The 19,665-nt window shown below is 41.7% G+C and overlaps 1 protein-coding gene across 6 annotated transcripts in view; it reads left to right on the forward strand.

The window, feature by feature from the left end:
- IRF2 (interferon regulatory factor 2) overlaps positions 1–19,665 on the forward strand; it is a 97,925-nt gene that overhangs the window by 46,544 nt on the left and 31,716 nt on the right. For all 6 annotated transcript variants that reach the window (XM_063458137.1, XM_063458134.1, XM_063458135.1 and 3 more), the window contains exons 3-4: positions 13,504–13,603; positions 16,010–16,186. In XM_063458137.1, the coding sequence (XP_063314207.1) occupies positions 13,504–13,603; positions 16,010–16,186 (277 nt within the window). The remainder of the gene's footprint in view (positions 1–13,503; positions 13,604–16,009; positions 16,187–19,665) is intronic.

Genomic DNA, 19,665 nt, shown 5'->3' on the forward strand with positions numbered 1-19,665 from the left:
TTCTTCATAGTGTCCACAGGGATATAGTCCTCCTGCTCCAATAAAACTGTACATTATTGATTTTACTGCATTTTAAAGCACACCTTAACTGTATGTATTAGGTCATTGAAAGGCTGGAAATCACACCATGGTCCGGAAACCCTTATGATGCCATGGACTTCTGCACCAACAAAGAAATTTCTGCTTTCCGTTCTCTATAATCATGGCTGCATCAGTGTTTTCCTTTTTTAAACCCCCCTTCCCACTGCAATACATTTTAAAGTGCCCCTAGTCACCCCCAAATGGCCCCCAATTTACCTTTTTAAATAACTTTATTTTATGCCCAGACTTGGGTCCTGGGCGCCGCCGTCTTTGTGTGGGCAGATGAAGGCCCTGTGGGACACGTCATCTGCCCATAGTAAAATATGAAATTTCCGCGCATGCCCAGTTGAAAACTTGGACATTCGCTATTGTCTGAAAATTGGACCGGAATTTGTCTATCCATTTGTCAGAAATATGAATGAATGGAAACCTCTTTGTTAATTAGTTTACTTTATTACAAAAAGGAGCTACCGGCTCACGGCTCTCTCCTTGTAATATGTGAAATTAGAAGGTGCAGGGAGCAGTGCTCCCCATCACTTCCTAACTCCCCCCAATGCCCCCGTCATTTTATGAGGGTCAATATGACTAAAATCTTCCGAATGCCCCTATTGTCTCGCTATTGTCTCCTGCTACCTATGAGCGGCAGGTGGGTGCCCAAAGTAACAAAAAGGAGGGGGGACCTATTGTCTCCCCCCCCCCCCCTCCGGCCACCATCCATGAGCGGTGTTTGGAAGCCAAAAGTAACAAAAGGGGGGAACCTATTATCTCCCCCCAACCCCTACTCATGAGTGGCGAGTGAGGACCCTCAGTGGCAAAAGGGGGGCCTACTGTCCATTGGCGACGGGTGGGGGCTAAATGTAAAAAATCCCCCCACAGGTAACTAAGGGGTCCCAAGCCCATAGTCACGCCCCTTCCCAGTAAAATTAAACCCGACCTACCCCATTCACCGGAAAAATAGTGAGGGGGCTTCTTCTTTCAGCCCCCAAAAGACCATATAAAAATATCCATTATTCCCATCAAATTTATAAAATTAAAAAACAGAGCACAAAAAAATAAATCCATCTTCACTCAGCGAGGGCACCGCGCAGACTGACCTCGGCAGGGGGGGAAAGGCTTATAAAGCCTATATATGCCCTGCAATTTGACTCAGAGCGCTCTGCTAGGTTGGTTTAAACCAAGCTCTGTAAATTTTGAGCCTTGCTTGATAGGTAAATTTGAGCCTTGCAAGTTACCAATCAGAACGCTCATGGGTGGGGGCCGGGGGTTAGAACACAATAGGTCCCCCCCTTCCTTTTGTTACTTTTGGCCCCCACCTGCCGTTGATGGGGTATGTATACTAAACAGACTCGCGATATAGCGAGTAGGGCCAGAATTTACTAATACTAAGTAATCTTTAAATACTGTGGGAATTAGGGAGTTATCTACTAAGCGGCTATAAGATGCAGCCGCGGCACGAATCGGATTGGAATTTCACTAATTCTAATGAATTTCCGATCCGGACAAAGTCACGAATGAACAAACTGTCCTAACACGAATGTCCTAACCGTCCTAACACGAATGAACAAACTGTTCTCATTTTGTTAGGACGAAATTTGGTAGTTTTGCCGGTGTTCTAAGTGACAGGACATTCGGGAATACTGACAGGAAGCATAGCGAGATCACGGGGAAAAGGTGAGTATTGAGGGAAAATTTCTCTGACCACAGGAAATGGAGCACACTTTGCTCCTCTGCTGGTCAGAGATGGTCAGGCGTAGGAAACCTCCATAAGTCAAAATAGTCCCTACTTTGTCTTATGTTTTAAAGAAAACTAGAGCAGACAGGAAGAAATGAAGAACAGATCCTGACAGAGGGAGAGAAGAGGAATTGATTGGGGAAAGGCAAGTTCGGCATGAGAGTGCTGCTTTAAGTGTCAGAATATTACAAGGAAATAGCATGTATTGGACTACTTTGTATATGATCACGTTAATACATTTACAGTCATCCAGACTATAAATAATAAAACTACTTATAGGGAAATTTGTGAACTGTAATCCATCAAGGGGATACATTTAGTTTTATCTAAGTGGCATTGTAAAGGTTGTTTGTACACCTGGCAATCAAATAGACTTTTTTTCTATGTATCTCATCCTCAATAAACACTTTCTTTCCTCTTGCAGCCGCCACTTCTAAAACATTTTACTGATATTACTTCCTTGAGATTAATGACATGCTTGTTGTGTAATGTTACATTTACTGTGACATAATGTGTGACCTTGCTGTAAAGTTGTGACATCGTTATTTCCGGCATTAAAGCCAGTTTATTTTTATTTACATAGTTACATAGCTGAAAAGAGACTTGCGTCCATCAAGTTCAGCCTTCCTCACATATGCTTTTGCTGTTGATCCAAAAGAAGGCAAAAAACCCAGTCTGAAGCGCTTCCAATTTTGCAACAAACTAGGAAAAAATTCCTTCTTGACCCCAAAATAGCAGTCAGATGTCTCCTTGGATCAAGCAGCTATTACCCCACTAATTAGAAATTGTATCCCTGTATGTTATGTTTTTGCAAGTATTTATCCAATTGCAATTTAAACATCTGTATAGACTCTGACAAAACCACCTCTTCCGGCAATGAATTCCATATCCTTATTGCTCTTACTGTAAAAAAAACCTTTTCTTTGCCTTAGATAAAATCTCCTTTCTTCAAGCCTAAATGTGTGACCTCATGTCCTATGTATAGCCCTGTTTATGAATAGATTTCCAGATAATGGTTTGTACTGGCCCCGAATATATTTGTATAATGTTATCATATCCCCTCTAAGGCGCCGTTTTTCCAAACTGAAGAGATTTAAATTGTTTAACCTTTCTTCATAACTAAAATGCTCCATTCCTTTTATCAATTTTGTAGCTCGTCTCTGCACTTTTTCTTGTGCCATGATATCCTTCTTTAGAACAGGTGCCCAAAATTGCACAGCATATTCAAGGTGCGGTCTTACCAGCGATTTATAAAGAGGCAAAATTATATTTTCATCTCGAGAATTTATGCCCCTATTTATACATGACAAAACCTTACTGGCCTTAGCAACGGCAGATTGACATTGCATATTGCTACCTACGGTAATTTGTTGTCTATAACAATTCCCAAATCCTTCTCGTGTGTGGTTATCCCTAGTTCACTACCATTTAGGGTGTAAATTGCTTGTGCATTCTTAACCCCGAAGTGCATAACTTTGCATTTTTCTACGTTAAATTTCATTTGCCATTTTAGTGCCCAGTCCCCCAATCTATCCAAATCCCTCTGCAGCAAGGCAATATCCTGCTCACATTTTATTACTTTACAAAGTTTTGTGTCATCTGCAAACACTGATACATGGCTTTCAATGCCCATTTCAAGATCATTTATAAATATGTTAAATAGAAGCGGTCCCAAAACAGAACCCTGAGGGACACCACTTACCACTTTTGTCCAGCTTGAAAATTTACCATTTATGACAACATGACAAAGTTTTACAGTTTAGTTTAGCCTTACTTTACATGCAGTAGCTTTCTCTGTTATGTCTTTGTAATAGAGATGTCCCTACATCACCTGATGGGCAGCACTCATCAAATGAAGGATTGGGAGGAATGTGCTTTTAGTGCTGGGTTTCTGGGCCTGGATACTTGAAAAGCTGTTTTATAGTTACAGAGCAAACCTACAGATTCATATTCAGGCTGTGAAAGTAGACAAACAAGCAATTTATTTTATTAAAAACTAGATCATAAAATGAATGTGAATAAATATGCAGTATTAATCTTCCAGACCAGAGTCTATGGAGTCCAAAAACGAAAAGCTTAACAATTCTCAGGAACAAATATTTTGACACATTCAATTAAAGGGACACTATAGTCACCTGAACAACTTTAGCTTAATGAAGCAGTTTTGGTGTATAGAACATGCCCCTGCAGCCTCACTGCTCAATCCTCTGCCATTTAGGAGGTAAATCCCTTTGTTTATGAACCCTAGTCACACCTCCCTGCATGCGACTTGCACAGCCTTCCATAAACACTTCCTGTAAAGAGAGCCATATTTAGGCTTTCTTTATTGCAAGTTCTGTTTAATTAAGATTTTCTTATCCCCTGCTATGTTAATAGCTTGCTAGACCCTGCAAGAGCCTCCTGTATGTGATTAAAGTTCAATTTAGAGATTGAGATACAATTATTTAAGGTAAATTACATCTGTTTGAAAGTGAAACCAGTTTTTTTTTTCATGCAGGCTCTGTCAATCATAGCCAGGGGAGGCGTGTTTAGGGCTGCATAAACAGAAACAAAGTGATTTAACTCCTAAATGGCAGTGAATTGAGCAGTGAAATTGCAGGGGAATGATCTAGACACTATAAAACTGCTTTATTTAGCTAAAGTAATTTAGGTGACTATAGTGTTCCTTTAATTCCCTTGCTTATTTCTCAATTTTTACAGTTTTGCAGGACTATTTGTTAATCTCCAATGTTGTGTCTGTTTGGAAAGTGACACACTTAACTCTTTTATAAATCGTTGCAGCATACACAATACTTTCCCAATTTGACAATTTTTATTTTGTCAGGAATCAAAGTTCAAAGTAATGGGGATACAGAAGAGAAGAAGGGTGGGAGGGTGGGGGGAAGACATAAACGCCATCGTTTATACAGTTATGTTACGTTGTTTGATACATTGTTTGATACATTGATCACCCCTGGACCATTAGGCGTAGTGTGTGGTTATTTACATTACATTACATTACAGTGTCACCTTTTGTTACATAGTAGCTTAGTACCAAGTAGTTAATGTGATACAGCAGTGTTTATATCATAGCAACTGTCTACAATTTATGACAACTGTCTACATTATATATGGCGTGTAATTTTCCTTTTTTGGAACAGGGCGGGGGTACAGAAATAAAAAACAAATAAAAGGGTACAGGGTTACAAATGATCAGTGTTTACACAACATCCTTGGGTTTTCCAGTACCTCTTGTGTCTAGTGTCGTGTTTTACAGGGTGCCCCCTTTATAACGGTGTGTGTCTCCGTTAGCTTGGTGACTTGCCCTCCGGGTCTTTGCCTGATTAATGGCTTATATCAGCCTCGGGGTTACCCAAGTTGGGTCCTAAATCCCCGTCTGTCTGTACCTCCCGTGTAACTGTAACCCCTCGCGTGTATTGTGTTTGGACATTCCTCGTCCCCTCTCTTCTGCGGGGTGCAAACTTTTGCTCTTGGTTAACGTAAGTGCATATTGGACTCTGTCTTTCTGGCCGAAATATCTCCCCCCCCCCCCCCCCTAACTGAAACTGTACAACTATTTACACATATTTACAATGTGGGTATTCACCTTTGCGGGTCTCCGGGACCCGAGCGGTTACGCGAACACAAGAATGGTTGGGTGCTGCTGCGGAGCATGGTATATGTGGGCGTGTATATATAATTCTTTTTTTTTTTGTTTTTGTTTTTTTGTTGTTTTTTTTTTTGTATTATGCGTTTCGCGTATCATTGCCTTCTCGTGTTGTGCGACCTTGTAGGTAGTTATCCCATTTCCCTATAACTTCTTGAACCGACTTCCCCGAACTGAGGTGTTTTCGTGCCATTTGTTCATAGTCCAAGTTCGTGGAGACTTGGCGTGTCAGTGCTACCCATAATGGTGCCTCCCCCTCCTTCCACGCTCTTGCAATCAGAGTTACTGCCGCTATTAGGATATGGAACACTAGAATGGAGTCATTGTGGTCAAATTCCTTTAACCCTATAAATAAAAGCCCAAGTTCCGGTGTAAGCGTGATTCGTTTGTGCGTTATGTCAGCAATAAGTCCCTCCACTGTGGTCCAATATGTTCGGAGGCGCGGGCATGTCCACCAAATATGGAGCATCGTTCCCTTGTCTGTGCCGCATCTCCAACATTTGTCTGTTGACCCTGGATATATGCGTGTCAGTCTTGCGGGCACCATGTACCATCTATATCCCAGTTTCCTAATTTGTTCGAGGTGTGAGGCACATGTTGTTCTCCCCTTGTGTGCAGTAAATGATGCCCTCCATTGTGTTTCTGTAATAGTGGTGCGTAGGTCTGTCTGCCAGGCCTGCTGGTGTGTGGTAAGGGTGGGGGCATCGTGAGTGAGCATCGCATTATAGCAGAGGGAAAGTGCCTTTCTCGGGGGGGCGAGGCCCTCACACACTCGTTCGAAGTGGGTTCTAGTTCCCCGTGGGTCGTTGAGGCTGATTTGGTCCTGCAATATTGACTTGAGTTGTAAGTAAGGGAAAATTGCTCTTTGTGGGAGGTCAAAACTGGTCAGTAAGTCTGGCAGTGGCAACAATGCTCCTCCTGAATACAGATGTCTAGTGTGGGTACAACCTCCCCTCTCCCACATGCGATGGTCAAACGTCGGGTGTGCTAAGTGTATGCTACGGATAGGTGCCACAGGTGACGGGAGAAACAGCTATCCCAAATGGCAAAAGGAACTCTACCACCTAAATGCTCAAAACCAAGTTAACCCATCACGAGAACTCAAAACCCAAATAGCACAGGTCACTAGGAAGCTCCACCAACACGCCTTAGAAAAGACCGGGCAATGTTTGCGAAGACTCAGAGCCACCTCATATGTACAAGGCAACAAAGCGAGTAAGCTTCTCGCTAACACTCTTAAAGCTAAACAAGCCAATCAAAAGATAGCATATTTAATGTCGCCCACGGGGGAGAAAATTATGGCCCCCAAAGGGATTAGCGATGTTTTCGCTGGCTACTATGCCGCCCTATACAACTTAAAAGACGACCCACGCACACATCAACCACTTGCGGAAACCATTGAGGCATATTTGTCCACGATGGATCTCCCGAAACTGACACACCAACAAAGCAAAACACTCGCCGAGGATATCACAGAGGAGGAGATCGCGGTAGCGATCAAGACCCTTCCAATAGGGAAAGCGCCGGGACCCGACGGGTTTGACAACTCGTACTACAGGACATTCGCTACAGTCCTGACCCCGCAACTAGCCAGAGCCTTTAGAAATGCAGTTGAGAATCAGGCATTGCACAAAGATATCCTAGCGGCCCACATCATAACCCTACCCAAACCAGGCAAACCCCCCACACACCCCCAAAACTTCAGACCAATTTCGTTGTTAAATACTGACGCAAAGCTCTTTGCGAAAACACTAGCGAACAGGTTGGGGGCGATGTTACCCCACCTGATACACACGGATCAGGTGGGTTTCGTGGCGGGTAGACAAGGGTCGGAAAACACCCGTAAGGTTCTGGACTTAACGTACCACATGGCTAGGAGGGAGGCCGGGGGCGGACTACTGGTGTCCCTGGACGCAGAGAAAGCGTTTGACCGCCTACACTGGAAGTTTCTGGAGGCGGTCATGCGCAAATTTGGCATACCAGGTCCGTTCCTCTCAGCGGTACGGGCACTGTATCACAGACCGACGGCCCAGGTGCTGATCGCGGGGTTCCTCTCAGAGCCGTTTCAAATAACTAACGGAACGCGGCAGGGATGCCCGCTCTCCCCGTTACTGTATGTCATGGCCCTAGAACCACTAGCACAGCGGATTAGACAGAACAAATCCATACAGGGGGTTCACATAGGGGACATTGAATATAAAACAAACCTTTTCGCCGACGACGTGCTGCTGACCCTTACCCACCCAGAGACATCCCTACCGGACCTAATGACAGAAATACACACATATGGAGATAACTCCTACTATAAATTGAATGTGCTTAAAACCCAAGCCATGGAGGTGGGGGAAGAGGGGGAAAATGTGAGGACACTTCGGGACGCCTTCGCCATGGACTGGAGGGCCGACCATATCTCATTTCTGGGGATAAAACTCACTAAAAACATACACGACCTATACTGCTCCAATTATGAACCATTAAAATTGGAAATCACAAACACACTAAAAGCCTGGGAAAATCGATATCTGACATGGAGAGGTAGAATAGCAGCAGTTAAAATGTCAATACTGCCAAAACTTCAATATCTCTTCCGTACGATACAGATTAAAGTGCCTATGACATACTTAGACGCCATCCAGAGACAGATAGTGCATACACAATACTTTAATAGTTGTAGCTACAACCTGTGCGTGGAAAAAGGTTTGGGAAAGTGAGCATTTTTCTTTTTTAATTACCGTATATACTCGAGTATAAGACGAGTTTTTCAGCACATTTTTTTTTTTTAATTCTTTATTTTTGTAGTGCATATGATGGTAACAAATGCTTAAGAGGTACCCCGAAGGCATTCCTCTAGCGTAGTGTATACAGTTAATACATAAGGGTATACAGTAGGTCTTGCACATTTTTTGGTAAGGGAAGGTGACAACATAGGTTTACGTTCCATTTATATAGGACAATAAGTCGTACCAAGATTTTCCTCGCGAAGATTAGCAGATTAAACAGTAACATTTTGTTCAGCCCCTGAATAAAAACTAGTTATGAGACCTCGCTAGCTTGTAAGACACATGTTAGACTAGTTAGTTATATGGCTGCTTTATCTACAGTTAAGTTCGTAGCTTGGTATTGAAGAAAAAACAAACAAAAAACAAGTTGCAAAAGTAGTAACTGAACAGTAATGGTACGTGTGTCCTGTAGTGTTGCGTACTCCGTAACTTGAGTGTATAGGTTTGCATAGGGTGAATTTTACACGTTACATAGAACCTGTTTGGTCTAACGTTGCGTCGCCCCAAGTCCCCCTAAGGTGATAATAAGTGGACAGCACAGATTTTGGTTTTGATGGTATAAGGGTTAGACAGTGGGAAAACATAACATATAAGATGTAAGCGTTGTCTATAGCATTTGAAATATACTCTGTCCATGTTATGCGTTTAATGATTATACCTAAGCAGGCTTAGGTAGCCCCACGCCTATAGCGCTTCTATGCAATCAAACTTTCCAACGACAGTAAGTAAACCGGTTGGAGCATTTTTAAAAAAAAAAAAAAATTTTTATTTTAAGTGGCGGCAGACCGCTCTCTCAAGATGCCACTGAACTATTATGAACATAGAGTTAATGAGACTAGCGTAATGGCCTACATATTAATTAAAGCAATGTAAGAGGCACAGTGATATATCAGGTAATATATACATTTTAGTGGTCTGTAGCATAGAGACGAGCGTTTAAACATTAAATTGTCTGTGTTTGCTATACTGACACAATATGGTATATGTAGGTTACCGCTTGACCGGTAAGAGCTTGTATTATTTGCATCTGTGATGGAGGCTGCAGTCCCAGAGTTCATGTGGCTGCCCCTTTATCGAGTCCGTCAGCCGATGCCTTGCGGAGTCTTGTGGGCCTCTGGTACTGGTGCATGCTTCGATGCTTGCGTTCTGATGATGTGGGCGCACGGTACCTCTGCACGATGAAGTGGCCCTCTTGTCAGGTGAAGTATAGTCCCGGTTGTGAGTCCCATCTTTTGGTGTGGTCGTCGGCTGCAGCTACAATGTCGGTTTGCTGCTGACTTCCTTGGTCGGTTGTGGTAGCCTTTGCCCTGTTGGTGCTGAGACGCTGCTGGTAAGCGAGGTGGTGTTTGGCACTGCATCGTGGGGGTCTCGTTGATTTTCCTCGCCTTTGTCTGGTGGTCTCTGCCATTGGCGCGGTATTGGGCCTCTGTCACCCGGGCGGCCCTTTTCCGGTGCTTGCTTAGCCTGGGGTGGGGGTCTGAGTGTGTCATGCCTCTTTTTTGGGTCTCCCCTGGCGGGCCTTGTGGTGTGTCATCGGCTAGGTTCTTCGATTCCGGTGGCCACATAAGCCTCTCTAGCTTTCTCCAAAAGGAGCAGAATATGTCGTTTAGTCGGACTTCTGTGTCCCTCCAGGCTTTGTTTAGGACTGCATTGTGTTTGCCGTCCGCCATTTTGTGGGCCCTACCCGCAGTTTCTATGTTGCTTGTTCGGGTTGTCTGGCTTCCTCTTGTTAGGGGGATCATGTGGGGTCGGTCCGGGATAACCCCCGCCGGACCAGAGGGGGGGGGGAACGAGGGTTCCGTGGCAGTATTCCAGCCTTTCCCGGCGGCAGGAGAGCGGCCGTCTCTCCCGCGCCCGCCATGCTGGGAGGCCTCACCAGGGTATCGGGTGTATGCCGGAGCAATAGTCGCTTGGAGGGTATCGTTTGGTGCATCCCGGTGTCCCCCTTCGTCTGGTAGCCTTTATGTGCCATTTGGTTGCCGTTTTCGTTGCGTACAGTCATTTTTCCTGCCGCCTTTGGCCGGAGCTGTTGAGGTTAACGTCCTCTCGGCTCCTCGGTCAGGCCCCGCCCCCTTTCAGCACATTTTTTTAATATTCTAATGTCTTTTTTTTTTAAGCTAGGTTTGTTATTTTAGTATCCCTTTTAAAGTTGTGTCTATTTTTCTGAATTCCAAGAATGTCAGAGATGTGAGTCATTTACAAATCTTATGTATTTTACATACCTTCTTAATAGCAAAGTCTAGGGAAAATTCAACACAGAATAGTTTGATATATCTGTGTGTATAGATGGCTGGCTCAGGAGACACTGATGCTCATTTGTTATAAAGCAGACATATCCAGGAGGACTTTAAAAAAAAAAGAATTTCAAAAATCTACTTGTCCAAGGGACTAAATGACAGGCCAATTTACTTGGCTGTCGTGACAATCTACTTCTCCGGACACAAAAAATATCAGTTGCAAAGTTTGTGGGCCCTTGCCTAGAGCTGTGGACATTGGCAGGGCTAAACTCTTTTTTTGCAAACTATATCTGAATGAGAAAATAAGCAAAAATATTATATGGATATATTCTGTAACTTTGCTATAGATTTATTTGCTTCAGTTTTGCAATTTGGATTTATTTAGAAAAATTTCCAAGTTTTGTGAATTACAGAGTGTACTCTCTAATGTATGTCCTGGCTGCATGTAAAGTGTGTGCTGGCTATATAATGTATGTAAGGTGTGTGTGTGTGTGTGTGTGTGTGTGTGTGTTGGCTTTAAGTACTGTGTGTGTGATTTGTGTTGGCTTTATTTTTTAAGTAATGTGATTATCATCTACAATAGAATGTGACGGCAAATAAGAACCATTCGGCCCATCTAGTCTGCCCAATTTTCTAGATACTATGTATTTTTTTAAATACAATGTGAGTGTTTGATGCATCTGTAAGTGATGCTTATAATATATACACATGTAAATATTAATATAATACATGTATATTACTATACACATGTACATGTATGTATAATACTCTCAAATTAAAATATAAATTGTGAATTCATTCTGACATACATAACTACAAGCACACTTTCTGACCCATACGCACACACAAACTAACACACATTTAGCCACATACAATACATCACACTACAAGCTGCCATCATGGGCCAGCAGTCAGTCTGCAACTTGTCCCTTTCCCTCCATGTAGAGAGTGGCAGCCGCAGGGATATGACGTCATGCTCCCAACGGCCATAAGCTCTATGCATTCGCGCCTTCTAATGCCGTCCGGCAATATGAATTCTACTTCCCTCATGTCATATAAATCCTCCTGTACTATAGCTTGTCGCAGTGCTTTTAGTTTTAATTATCTTGGGGCATAGAATGTCTGGGAATCCCCAGATACATAATCTTCCTTCTCAGAATAGTTGTTGCTGCAGGAATAATTAGTTTAGATAGTTATAGATTCAGTCATTGAAAAACAATGTGCTCTATCTATCTATGATTTGGGACAATTAAACTACATCCGAAATAGATCAACACTATATCCAGGTGTGTATAAATGTGATATATGTGAGTGGGAGAACAACACTGTATCAATATTTTTGTGTTTCTGATCTTGGATATAATTGCTCGCTGACACAAAAAAAAAGAACAGGGTGACTAACCGCATCCTGGAATGTATCTTTGTATTTATAACCACCACAAGCAAGGAACAGAAACCGATCCCAGAGTAACTAATTCCCCTATCCAAGCTTTTGTCAAAGAACTGTGTGCTCATTACTTTTTTTTTTTTTTTTTTACAGAATGCACATAATTAGAAAACCTACTGATCTTTTTTTCGTAAACACTTCTGAATTTTGTATAATAAATGTTCAACTCATCCGCCCTATGGTTTAAGTACTAGTTTACTCTTCTAATGTCGGCAACATTACTTTCAGATTTTGAGCGATAATGTAGCACTAGTATAACAAATGTACTGGTACACTTATGAGCACTGTCTGCATTACAGAATTGGCTGACACTTAGCTTTCTGTTTAAAGGAAAATCATTATGTCTCCGGATTTTTTATATTATGTTTGCTTATTCCTGTATCCAACAAATATGTACTTATGAAAAATAAAATAAATCCACACCTCTTTTTTTTTTTTTTTAATTCTTTATTTTTGCAGTGCGTATATTAGTTACAGGCTTACATATGGTACCCCAACGGCAATCCATATGCAGGTTTCATGACATAAGTTACAGTGGGGGGCAGATAAACAATGCACTTTTTTTTTTGTTTAATACAATAAACATTAATATAGCAAGTTAATAGGTGTCGCTTTGTGGCATAACATGTGAGGTCATACTTGCGATTAGATTAGTTATGCTAATATAACTTTAGAGTATTACGCATTTGGTGCTCCAGTTGTTTACACCGCTAGTACATTCAGTTTATGCTAAAGGAGCAGAGATATAAGCTTGGCTAGGAATTTCAATTTACTGCACTGGGGTTAGCATGACACAGGTACAAATTTTTGTTGAGCACGCTAATCTAGACCATTTTGTGACCACTTTAACCATCTAATTGACAAATGATTAACTCTGAGTGTTGTTTCCCTACGATTTAAAAAGTTGTGGCATACTATCTGGCAATTCTATTTGGATCAGTGCATCTTACACATAGTAGATTAGGTGCCTTATCTCCTAATAATAATAATAGCACGCAATAGTAAGAACTCAATAGGCGATTAGCTGCATGCAAGTGCTAACGTGGGTGTCCTAGAGACTCTTCCTCCCTCTGCTCTGGCAAAATCCACACCTCTTTAATCCTGCAAACGGGCACTTTCTTCTTGGCTCCAATAAATCATTGTCATAAGCTCTGTCCTGTCCGTTGGGTAGTAAGCATAGATAGAGGAGACCTGAAACAATGTTTCTATTTATCTTTCTCATTTGCAATGTGTGTCCTGCCTGTGCCTGAACTGGATTTTTGATGTCATTTTCTAAATCTGTTAAATTTTATATATATATATTCCTTTCTTTGGTTTCCATGGGGAGTTGCTTCAAATTTAGTACATTACTCCAGACTATCCAAGCTCTTGCATATGTTCCTGTTTAGTACTTGTTAGTACTTGAGATGACTAGTTTATTCCATGAACCATGATTTGGAAATGCTTATGCTGGCTGATTTTTTTTTTTGATTATGGCATTACAGTGGATAGTAATGTATACTTTTTTGATAGCGAAAGTATTTCATTTCAGATATATCTTGCAACTATTTATGTGTGGCTTTTTTTCCTCTGTAATGAAGGAAAAGAAGATTTTTCAGATACCTTGGATGCACGCTGCTCGACACGGCTGGGATGTGGAAAAAGATGCCCCTTTATTTAGGAACTGGGCCATTCATACAGGTATGTATCAATTTTGCCTCATTCAATGCACGCAAAATGGTTTCTGAATTATCGCGGAGTTGCATTACAATCAGCCGTTTTGAATTTGTCTGTTTTTGAAAAAATAAATCTTTTTTTAAATCCTTGCGTTTTATAAATCCTCGCCCCTGTTGCTAACCCCTACAATGTTCCAGCTGGACCGTACAGCCTGCAGCAAGTTCAAAGGATAATGCAAATAAGAAAGGAGATAGTGGGCATCTCTGCCTAGTACCATTTGCTATATGGAACTAAGTGTGAGGACCAAGAACAGGAGGGGCTACAGAAGGTGTCTAAAGAAATCACCGCCAGTGGAATATGTTTATAATGTGCATACCAACTAAAATCTATACATCTACATGTGTAGTCGGCCTCTTGTCTATTTGCAATGTAACAGACGTGGTCAGGATGTATCACATTTTCCAAATGTGGATCCAACCTATTGGCCATAACATTTGTCAGTATCTTTACATCAACATTTAGAAGAGAGATAGGACAACATTGTCCAGGATCACTAGGGTTTTGAGAGGAGGCATACATTTGCGACGATTATGTAAGGAGGTTGTGCATTAAAGACTGTACTGATATTTTTGAGCAATGACTTTCTAAATACTTAAGGCTGTACTATAAGGCTGTAAAACCATCCAGACCAGGAATCTTATGGGGCCTAAAAGAATTTAGAACTGTAGCTAACTCCTCCACCATAACATTTGCGCCCATTATTTATTTGACCTATAAGGGCAACACCGGAAGCTGCAGGGTTACTAGGAAGTTCTTCTAAAGGTAATTTGGTTCCGACTCCACTTGCAGTGAGAGGGGAGTGTGACTATATATAGTGCTACAGAAACCAGAAACCCTGCACACAGGTACCGCCTGAAAGCTCCGGCCTGTCGTGAAGGTGCTCCGTGCAAAAGGTGGACAACTCTGAATCCACCAGGAGACTCGCAGAAGTGGAAGAACACAGGCAACACTCCTGGATCTACACCACCTCGCAAATTGCAACGTTTAGGCTCAATAGAGCCTAAATCATGCACATATATTTAGTGCTGTCATCCGAAGCTAGGGTAAGGGGAGTGGGGACCATCAAGCGGTTCCATTTTCTGAAAGAAACTCTGGTAGAAGGGGCTACTTAAATTTGTTACTTAAAGCGGTACTTACTTTTGGCGGTTATTTATCAGCAACTAGTGTCACTCCAGCCGTTCTTCAATAGACCAACAGGGTTTTATAGTTTGAGGAGGTGATCTAATTAGCGGGTAGGGCTGTATCAACCTTCCTCTGGTGGGTCAGTTGCAGTCCTTCCAGAGGACTGGTGAAATTTTGCTGGAGTGGCGGATCATAGACGTGTGATGGGGGCCGAATGAGAGTTTGTTTGTAGTTAGTCTAGTATGATAGTGTTCTGCAGGTGAAACATGGGACAGGAAGACCACAGAAGGTTTTCCTTAAAGTGGAGGTTTGTGTGTCTATGGTGACTGATTCAGGGAGCCCTCTTATGCAAATGTTATTTTGCGTAAACAGTTGTTCAGGTCCTCTTGAACGTCTTGAAGAATCCTTACTTGTTCTTGTAGCTCAGCGAAGGCATCCTCATGGGAAGTCAGTGTGATGACTTTATCTAATTTACTTTTGACCTTGTGCGTCCACGTGGTGAGGTCAGCAATGCCTTTCCTTATAGGGGTGAGATGTTTATTGAACTCCTCTGCCATGCGTGTTTTAATAGAATAGAGGACCTGTAAGTCCATTTTAGTGACAGGGTAAGTTCCTTCAGGCATGTCGCTGGAATTACTGGCCTCTGATTCTGATCCAGACCGAGGTAAGTTTTCAGGTGATGTGGGGCCTTTGTCAGATCTGCACCGGAAGATTGAGTTAACCACGGAGTGGTGCTTTGTTTTTCGACATTTGCCCATGATCTATGCGAACGCCTGGTATGTTTTGTGGGTGGCCTCTGCGGGATTACAAAACAAAGTGTAAGAGAGACAAAAAGGACAGAATAAGGTACCTGGCTGATGTATACACCGTGCCATCTTTCCATTCCCTCATCAACTAGGCACAGTTATGGCTTTGTTGTTTTGACTTCAGAATCACTCTACCATTCTTATCCTAATTTAATTGATTTACCATTTCTTGTACTTAAAGTACAAATCTTTTCTCTACACTAGGTCCACCAACAGGGCATCTTCCACCTCACACCTTCAGTGTTTGTGTAGTTGAAAATTATAATAAATATATGAAATAAAATCAAACACAAGTGTAAGATGTTTCTTTTGCAATATACATGTGTATACCTCTATATATTAATATATTTTTTAGCCATGGAATATCTGCCTCCTTTACATTTTCTGTATGGTATAGTGAAGTTATTTTCTATTTAAGTTCTGTTTTTATTTCCTTTGGTAGGAAAGTATCAGCCGGGAATTGACAAACCAGACCCCAAGACCTGGAAAGCAAATTTTCGGTGTGCAATGAACTCTTTGCCAGATATAGAAGAAGTAAAAGATAAAAGTATGAAGAAAGGAAACAATGCCTTCAGGGTTTACAGAATGATACCTATGGCAGAAAGGCCTTCTAAAAGAGGTATATAATGTATATTTGATTTTATATTTTGCTCATTATATTCCGTAGAAGAATGTGGCAATTGTATTATTCATTGGCACTTTTGCAATGTGTTCTGTCTGATCTTGGGAATGTGGTAACCTTATTACATTTATGTCAAGGTTTATGCATGGTCTTACTCTAGATCAAGAAAGACAATTATATCATTGTGGATGCAATGAAATAGGTAAACCCAGGAGCTAATTCCACTTAAAAAGGCTTGAGTCACCAGTATGGATATGCAGTGTGAATACCAAGCAACTGTTATATATATGGTGTGTATACCTTTAAGTCTGTTAAAAAACAGGATAGGGTTATAACACACCAATTGCTTATATTAAGTGTAAAAGAAAGAAAGTCTTTGTACACAAAGAAACAGTATAAGGAACTGTTCCCTATATTAGTGTGAAATTAGTGCAACATAAAGCATATATCTGGTGTATATCCCTTTAAATCTGTATATGTCAAAAACAATATGCTCATGAAGATAAAACTTCAAAGTATATGGGTGACTGAATTCTATATGGAAAATTAATTACTGGAATCCAATAGGTTAAAATTGATATAGAATTTATTAGAAGGAAAAATAATAATAATAATAATAATAACTGTGTCAAACCATAAATGCTTATACAGAATGACAACGAGGAATTAAAAATATATATCGAAAAATATAAAAATATATAAAAATATCAATTGGGGACGGTTTGCAAGAATATTACCAGCAAGTCTGTGTTGGTATTTCAGAAAAAATCCTTAGGACCGATCAGGATGGCTGTGGATACGATGTTGCTAAAAGATGTATCATTTGCTGCCGGCTGCTTGTGAGGTTGGCGTGCGTCCCAGACCTCACTCTGGGTGATGCACGCTGCAAGCCGGTCGGTCGGTCCTCAGATCTCGGAGTGCTCTGTGCTCGATGGAAGAGAGCACAATAACCGGCTGTGTGTATTCTGCGTCCGTACCCCGCTCGATTTCTGTCTTACGCGTTTCGTGGGTGTCAGCCCCACTTCCTCAGAGACAAGATGACAGTTCTTCGATATGGCATAGTTTATATACAGTCCCAATCAGTTACAATTAATTGCATTGGTGTGATAATTGCTTCAAAGAAAATATGTATAGAATCTTATGTATATAATATAAGGTGAACACAAAAATTGTAAAGCATTCACAAACAAGAAGATCTAAGACATTTAGAACATTAAGTGATATCAGACATTTCCCACAGATATCACTTAATGTTCTAAATGTCTTAGATCTTCTTGTTTGTGAATGCTTTACAATTTTTGTGTTCACCTTATATTATATACATAGGATTCTATACATATTTTCTTTGAAGCAATTATCACACCAATGCAATTAATTGTAACTGATTGGGACTGTATATAAACTATGCCATATCGAAGAACTGTCATCTTGTCTCTGAGGAAGTGGGGCTGACACCCACAAAACGCGTAAGACAGAAATCGAGCGGGGTACGGACGCAGAATACACACAGCCGGTTATTGTGCTCTCTTCCATCGAGCACAGAGCACTCCGAGATCTGAGGACCGACCGACCGGCTTGCAGCGTGCATCACCCAGAGTGAGGTCTGGGACGCACGCCAACCTCACAAGCAGCCGGCAGCAAATGATACATCTTTTAGCAACATCGTATCCACAGCCATCCTGATCGGTCCTAAGGATTTTTTCTGAAATACCAACACAGACTTGCTGGTAATATTCTTGCAAACCGTCCCCAATTGATATTTTTATATATTTTTATATTTTTCGATATATATTTTTAATTCCTCGTTGTCATTCTGTATAAGCATTTATGGTTTGACACAGTTATTATTATTATTATTATTATTTTTCCTTCTAATAAATTCTATATCAATTTTAACCTATTGGATTCCAGTAATTAATTTTCCATATAGAATACAGTCACCCATATACTTTGAAGTTTTATCTTCATGAGCATATTGTTTTTGACATATACAGATTTAAAGGGATATACACCAGATATATGCTTTATGTTGCACTAATTTCACACTAATATAGGGAACAGTTCCTTATACTGTTTCTTTGTGTACAAAGACTTTCTTTCTTTTACACTAAATATAAGCAATTGGTGTGTTATAACCCTATCCTGTTTTTTAACAGACTTAAAGGTATACACACCATATATATAACAGTTGCTTGGTATTCACACTGCATATCCATACTGGTGACTCAAGCCTTTTTAAGTGGAATTAGCTCCTGGGTTTACCTATTTCATTGCATCCACAATGATATAATTGTCTTTCTACATTTTGGGACAGATTTTTTGTGAAATTTCTGTCTACACCCAGTTCTGAGCACTCCATTTCAAGTCAGACTCCCTCATCCCTGAGTGTTGCTTTAGGCATACCAGACCAACCTACTTTTACTCTAGATCAAAATTAGCATTAGGGTGTTGGGTGCGGAGTATGTGTTGGGCTGGAACTCACCACAGGGTCCTAGAGCCCTTTCACCTTCTACTGCCATGGACTTATGCACCAACAAAGACGTTTCTGCTTTGTCTTATCTCTGTACAGCGCTGGGAATACTGAATGAAATTACACAAAAACAATACTATGTAAGATCATTAGCATTCTGCCAGTTTAATACATGGTATAACAATATGCAAGTGCAGGATCTTACCAAAAAGATAGTTCAAGCTGGTGTCAGGGGCAAGAACACAAGAACAGAAACATATTTTATGTTTAAAAAATGTGAGTTCATTTTCCAACAGCTCCCGACCTTGCAACGACAATCCTGTAAATATCACGAGCATCTGAATCCTATCGCAGACATCAACCCCACTCCGGGCATTGGGTAACCGAGAGGAGCCGACTAATGCCCTTCTTTCACCAAACGAAGCCGGGAAAGGTGAAACTTAAACACCGGGCCTACCTCACTCCCACGAGATACGGCCTGGGGTCCCTCCTAGACGGCATCGGGACGGAATACAGCCCGGACTTGGAGGAGACGATCCCCACACCACACAGCAGCCCCACTGCAACCATGGGGCGCCGCACGCAAAAACAGCACCCGACAACGGCAGCAGACCAACCGAACATCGGAGAAATGCTGCAACGACACGCACCCTCCAAAATGGCCGCCACGAGATCCTCCACAGTAGGCCTCCCGCCGGCACTACCAGAGCGGGCTCGCTCACCGGAACCAAGCCCTGAAGATAAGCGACCCAACTCACCTCTGGTTGGCACAGAGCTAAGCGGGAACACGTTTGCCACAAAGCAAGACCTGCAAACATGGATGCAGGAGATTCAATCCCTCCTAGCCGCGGATATTGGCACCCTCAAGACGGACGTACGTAAAACCGCGGAGAGGGTGAGTGCCATGGAAGGGGAAATGCAATCACTAACAAGTGGGACATCAAATCTCACTGCAGCCCTGCAATCCCTGCAGACAGCCCACCAAGCACTAGCGACCCAGGTGGCC

Source organism: Pelobates fuscus, chromosome 6, assembly GCF_036172605.1.
Source record: "Pelobates fuscus isolate aPelFus1 chromosome 6, aPelFus1.pri, whole genome shotgun sequence".
Lineage (NCBI taxonomy): Eukaryota > Metazoa > Chordata > Amphibia > Anura > Pelobatidae > Pelobates > Pelobates fuscus.